The sequence below is a fragment of the Poecilia reticulata genome, linkage group LG2, assembly GCF_000633615.1.
Source record: "Poecilia reticulata strain Guanapo linkage group LG2, Guppy_female_1.0+MT, whole genome shotgun sequence".
Classification (NCBI taxonomy): domain Eukaryota; kingdom Metazoa; phylum Chordata; class Actinopteri; order Cyprinodontiformes; family Poeciliidae; genus Poecilia; species Poecilia reticulata.
The window spans coordinates 18158916-18165482 of record NC_024332.1 but is presented as its reverse complement, the minus strand read 5'-3'; the positions used below and the strand labels follow the sequence as shown (position 1 = coordinate 18165482).

The 6567-nt window shown below is 39.2% G+C and overlaps 1 protein-coding gene across 1 annotated transcript in view; it reads left to right on the top strand.

Annotated features, from left to right (window-relative positions):
* Positions 1 to 324: 324 nt before the first annotated feature.
* The window catches only part of arhgef7a (Rho guanine nucleotide exchange factor (GEF) 7a), a 28572-nt gene continuing 22329 nt past the window's right edge, over positions 325 to 6567 (top strand). Inside the window, 2 exon segments of the mRNA XM_008434467.2 lie at positions 325 to 874; positions 6286 to 6369. Of these exon segments, the coding sequence (XP_008432689.1) occupies positions 710 to 874; positions 6286 to 6369 (249 nt within the window). The 5' untranslated portion in view covers positions 325 to 709.

The window sequence follows — 6567 nt, the reverse complement described above, 5'->3', positions numbered from 1 at the left end:
AGACAGTCAGAACAAGGAATTATATTTACTTAAAACAGGCTCTTGTTGAAAAGTTACTTGTAAGTAAATTTTGTCTCATTTCAACACCTAAAGTACTTGGTAAGATTTTGTGTTTTTTTGCAGTGCCCTACTTTTGAACTAATGTCTGACCAACAAAACAGCGCTTAGAGCAGATAACGACCCACAGCCTGCGGCGTGTCTGTAATAAACGGATAAAAGAGCAGGACTCGCAAAAGCCGCCTATTCACGGGGCTCTGAAGCGGTCCAACAACTGGTTGGACTGGCTTGTCCTCCCTCTGCTGTGATGTCACCATCCAATAGATGAGCGGCTGGCGGCTGCGATGCGCATATGTATGCGGTCCGCCGCCTCAGCGCATCACAGCGAGCCGCAGCTGACAGCTTTTCCAGGTTAGTCGGGCTGGAAACGGAGCATTCAAGGAGAGAGAACAAGACCGGCCACATTTCCAACAACCAGCCGTCATCATCCGCATCCAGCCGAGATATAGAGGGTTTCTCTTTGCCTTCTTTCTCCTAGGCCCCCTTACCTACTGCATCTTTTTTTCTTTTCTCTCTCTCTCTCTCTTTTAAAGGAATAATGATGTTGATGATATTCTAACGCACAGATGACAGCATAACCAGGGCGGTGAGCTGTCAAACACCCCACTGCAGCCTCTTTGTTGAGAAGGATCTGTAGCTACAGTCTCTGGACATGAATTCGGCGGAACAGACGGTTACGTGGTTGATCACGCTCGGGGTGCTGGAGTCGCCGAAGAAGACCATCTCGGATCCTGAAGCCTTCCTGCAGAGCTCCCTAAAGGATGGGGTGGTTCTCTGTAAGCTGCTGGAGCGGCTCAGCCCGGGCTCCACGGAGAAAGTAAGCGCAACACATCCCCTCTTCCTCCTCCTCTTCCTGGGTTTAACCCAGGCAGCCGCCCGGCCTGTCCATCGGTCGGCGCGTCTGTCCACGTCCGTGACACCGACGCGGCGGTTTGTTGTCTGGCCTCTCTTTTTGTCCACTGATCCATGAGAGAATTTCTTTTGTAGGTCACGGCGGCTCTTGTTATTGTCTGCCGTATAGCAGCTTGCGCATATGTTGCCCGTGTCAGCGTGTAAAAAACAGAAAGGCGCTCGTCTGCTTCCTATTGATCTGCCATAAATAAGGATGCTTCGCGTTTATCAATATTACCAGGAAGTGTTAAATCTAATAGGCGCTTTATGGTGTTTTCAATTAAAGCCGCCGACTATGATGCTGAAAATTCAAATCAYTTGATAACCCCGGCTGTGACAGCCCATATGACACCATCCATGGTTTGCATGTCATGTTGGTGCACTTACTGTAGGCCTGTGGGGATCAGTGAGGGGATGAGAGGATGTTATCTGTACACAGAGCATCAGTAAGAATGGGCCGCCATTGACAGCAGAGGTGCGCACAGGCAGAGATGGGCTCTTTTCCCAATTTAAAGAAACAGCGCAGCGTTTGTCTGTCAGAGTCGCAACAGCCTTAATTATTGGGATTCGACACCATGCAGTGTAAAAATAATGAATTATAAGAAAAGTTATATTGTATTTATGTTCTTTTTATTTATTATTACATCAATTTGAAATTAAAATCTGAAATATATGTCCGGTACCATTGAATAAATATTTATAGTGCAGAACCACTTTATGCTGCAATATTAACTACAGGCTTTCTTGTGTTTACCATTTGTGTATAAGCTAAACAGGAAAATCTATGTAGCTCAAGTTCATTCTGATCAGATTGAAGAAGTACATGAACGTAAATTTTAAAGCCTTCATAAATAATCTTGAATTTACTTCTCAAATGTCTGGACTTTGACTAAGCCAATATAATGTGAATAGKACCATTCTTACGAATAAAAATACTGACTTAAAATATATCGTCATTGCAGTATCCCCTTTGTGCTCAATTACAATTGCAAAGTTTCTGCTTGGAGGCAATAAGTGATTAGATATTATATTTCAAATGTCATGGATGAAAATTCCGCTTGCAAGGTATATATCTTAAGCATGTAGGGTGGACATTTGCAATCCTTTATGTCAATACTGGATGTACATGTTTTGGGATGAAAGGCTAAGGCTTGCAAAGAGTGAAGATATTGTGACATTGTCACACTTGGTCCTCAGGCAGAGGAGAGATGAGGAGCTATGAAGACAGCTGGGGAGGGGAAAAGCTGGTAGGCAGGAAGGTGAAAGATAAGTAGAGACGGACACAATCTAAGGAGCCTAACTCTAATGCACAAATAATAATAACCCAAGAAGCAAACACAGAAATGAACTAAAAAGAAGAAAACCAATAAAGAGAAAATCAACCAGAAACACAAATGAAACCAAAGTACAAACACATATGAATCATAGCAGACACCAGGAAATAGAAAGACAACTTTTTTTTAAATTGTAATTTACAATATTCATCAACAGAACTGAAATGAAAAGTTTTCAGTATCATGTATCATCATGGAGAACATGCAATCTCCACCCAGAAACACTTAGATCAAGAATCGAACCTGGGACCATCTGTCTGTAAGGCAACAAGTCAAAAGATGGTTCCACTGTGCAGCTCCATTGTAATGGTGTACTGATTGCAGAATCTAACAAGGCCTTGGACAGCATAAGACTCTCACTGGGTAATAATCTTCTTCAAGTAATAATCTTGAATAAGATTATTACCCAGCTACATAAAAAAATAAATAAGCAAAAAGTTTATAACATTGAATTGGTTTTATTCAAAACAGAAAAGCAACATTTGCACCTAATGCTGCAAAAATAATATGACATATAACAATCTATCAACAATAACCTGATAGTTTTTTCTTTAGTATCTGAACACATAAAACATTAAAAAAACAGACTGTTTTCCATTTCTCACTTTTGTTGTTTTAGCTTTTTTTTTTTTTTTTTTTTTTTTTACATATTTGTATCTGCTGTGGGACTTCTGCACATTTTGCTGAATGTGTAGTATTTAGTATGTAGCTTACTGTTATCTGATTGACAGTGTGCAGAAACAGGTTGTGTAGGGGAAATGTTGTGGGTCTCTACAGCTGGAACAAAGCACCAGTTACTCCACCACTTTTTCTAACCCTTGTTTAAAAAACATTTCAAACTATATGACTTGTACAATTTTTTTAAATTGGCTCTAGTGGTCTTTATTTGATAGTTAATTGACAGGAAAGTGGGTAATGAGAGAAGGGGGAAGACATGCAGCAAGGGTCGCCAAGGTCAGGAATCGAACCTGTGACAGCTGTATTGAGGACTAAGGCTAATATGTGGGTTGTGCTTAACCCCTGCGCCACCACAGCACACCCCTACTTGTACAATTTTTAAACTGTAACTTTTAAAAATCTTGATATACTTTGATACTGATAACTGATGTCTAGATACCGTGCGTGCTTTGTGATAAGTTGAGTCACATCTTGTACGAGTCTGCATCATGCTGTGTCGGATCATAAATGCAAAGTCGTAATTATAAGTTGTTTGGAATGAAAAGCTGGGTTTCTTGGTAGAGAAATTAAAGATAATAGTAGCCAAGAATGTCACAAGCACAGTGGCCCGCTTATAGTAACATATATTAGAAGATTAAAGAAAACTTTAACTTGAACCGCTTTGAAAATAATCTTGACATCCCCACAACTTGAAGTTTGTCAGCACAAACGGTGCATCTTTGGCTTATTCTGTTCTGTGATGTAATGCGTCCAGACTGATTGAGTGATATACTTCATTATAAACTTTCCTCCATTTCACCCATCCTTCAAACTGACTTGTTGGGTGGAGAGACTTGTGACAACTATTGTTAGATTACACATGAAAAGCAAGCCTTTCATTGTGGTTTGCTGGAGCTTCACAATCCCTCACAGAATTGAAATTAGATCTTTAGATGATTGCTTGAGTCGTCAAGAAGAAACCACTGGTCTTTGAGAAAAGTGATGAATGTTGGTATCCTCTCGTTTTAATATGATCTAATATTATAAATCTGTTCAAGCTATTATTACATTATATTATTATGCTTGTCGGCTATACCAACATGCTGTTATAATAAAACTACATTGCTGCACACTACTGATAAACTTAAAGCATCTTATGGAGATTGGAGTATCACTATTATGCTAAAAAAAATAGAAGAAACAAGTTGATTTGTAGTTTCTAATACAATCCCCTTATTTATTGATGACCATTGTTACAATTACAGAAYTTAGATTATATTCCTTAGATTATACTGTTTTTAAGTAAATCCTTCACTGAGCACACATGCAATGACAATTTTTAAAGCATTTACGTTTTACTGCTTCACCATTAAGCCTCTTAAATTGCTGGAGATTAACATAGTTTTTACACCTTAAAGATGATGAAACGAAGTGAGGCCACATTTCATCTTTCAGTGTAGAGCATCTGAGAGTGTCCTCCTACTATGTGAATGCATAAAATTTTTGGTTTGTTTTGCTAATACTTGTTAATTGAGTCAGTGTACACAACAACAGTGTACACTGATTTTCCAAAATGCAGCGGGCACATTGACATTCCCAGTTCTGACTTCTGAGGAAAGTGTGTAATGATTCACATCAGTGTTACTATTTTTTTCCATAAAACAAGATTGTTTTGAATGTTTACATGCTAGATTATTTAAGAAAAATTTGGATTTCACCACAAATCTTAAAGGAGCCACATTTATGATTTGGTGAATTTAAGGTGAATTTTGACAACAAGTTCCTGAACGTTTTTCCTCTTGAACTTAAGTTTCATGAACTTTTAATATACAGTACCTAGACTGTTTTTCGTGCATGTTTCCGTTGTGATGTCTGAAATTGACAAACTGAGTAAGTCTCCCTTCTGCTGGAGTCACTCATCTCTGGGGACACTGGTCTCTGTTAAGAGCTGAATCCACAATTTGATTGAAACTGTGTAAACCAGACTAGAACAACATTAATCTCGGATTGTTTGAAAGCAGTTATGGGTTAAAATTCATTGACTGCCACTAAAAAAACTGTGTGGAAACGTGTAGACAGGGTTGCTTTTGAGTGAACTGCACAGAACCTGACTTTCAGAAAGAAAAGAAAAAGGCAGAGCTTCCATCGGGATTATAATCGACTTTCTTCAGGCATCAGACAATTTCGTAGCGGTTAAGCTCTGACACTAAATTTAAATAATTTCTACTGAGAAGAAGCGTATATTCACATGTCTCACACACAGGAAATGCAGTGTTAAAACTGCTCTGTGAAATTGCGATTGCTTTAAGCATAAATACTGAAAACAATTTTTACTTGTCAACATGTCAAAAAAATCTAAATCTAAAAGAAAGCTGTAATGAAAATGTATTGTCCCTTTCTTTATCTCCAGACAGCCTCTGAAAGCAAAAGTTAATGCTTCCTTTAAACAAATTTCACTAAGGTTGGCAGATATTATCAACGTAATTTAATGTAAACTTTGTGAAACACTGTAATGCTTAGCACTAGTGGCTGGGTTGAAACATTCTGCTTGCAAATAAAAATACAGAACTCCTGTTGGGATTGAAAATTAACCCAAAAAAATGACAAATGACAAAAAAGGAGCATAAACCAGGATATAAAATGCTGAGGATATTCATTCAGTGAGAAATGTTTAGGATCTATCCACCACAAAGCTCCACGGCCTGCTTTTGCCCTGGTTCCTACAGTACAAAGGAGAGAGAATCGAAATTGTTCTAACCTAGTTCCTGAAAAAGTTCCTGCAAGGAGAAACACGCTTCTAGTGGCAGAGTTGCAAACTGCAAGGAGTCGAAAACATTTCATCTTAAAATTTCCACATCTTCCATATAGCCATTTTTTTTTGTTTTGTTTTTTTATGTGTCTGGGCTACTGTGGAAATAAAAGCGAATCAAAAAAGATTTAGAGTACAGCTGTGTAAATGTTAAATATTTTTAAGCATTGTTCTGTATTATAATTTTACTACTTCCAAATATATCAAAACGTTTTGTTTTTGTAAAGGAGGTTATTGTAAAAGTCTTGCACCATCATCAACATCATCGGTGGGGGATCCCTATTTGGCAACGTCATTTCCTCGACTGAGTKCTTCCAGCCTCCTTTACTTCCCCACGGCTCGGTTTGTGTGCAGCTTCCAGAAGCGTCGGGCCCAATGCACACCGAAACTGTAGAATGCGTGCTGAAAAAGAAGCGAGACTTTAAAAGCGAGCACATTCCCAAAGGAGCTCGTTGCGAGCAGTAACTCGTCCGCAGCGTGAAGGAGGAGCAGTTTATCGATACTCAGCGTTTCCGTCACCCTTTGTTTTTGTTCCAGATTTATCCAGAACCGAAGAACGATGGCGAGTGTCTGAGCAACATAAAGGAGTTTCTCAAGGGCTGCACATCGTTCCGCGTCGAGGTGAGTACACTTTTTGGAAAAAATAAATAARWRCTGGGTTACATTTCGCTACTCTGGACAACAATATCTCGAAAGTAGGTGCTTTCTGAAACGTCGAGTTTGCATGTTTGTTAGGATATGATAGATATAAGTGTGGTGTTGTTGTGGAGCGGACTCTCGGAGCTCCTGACAGAAGAGGGGGAGGAGGAGTGAATTTGC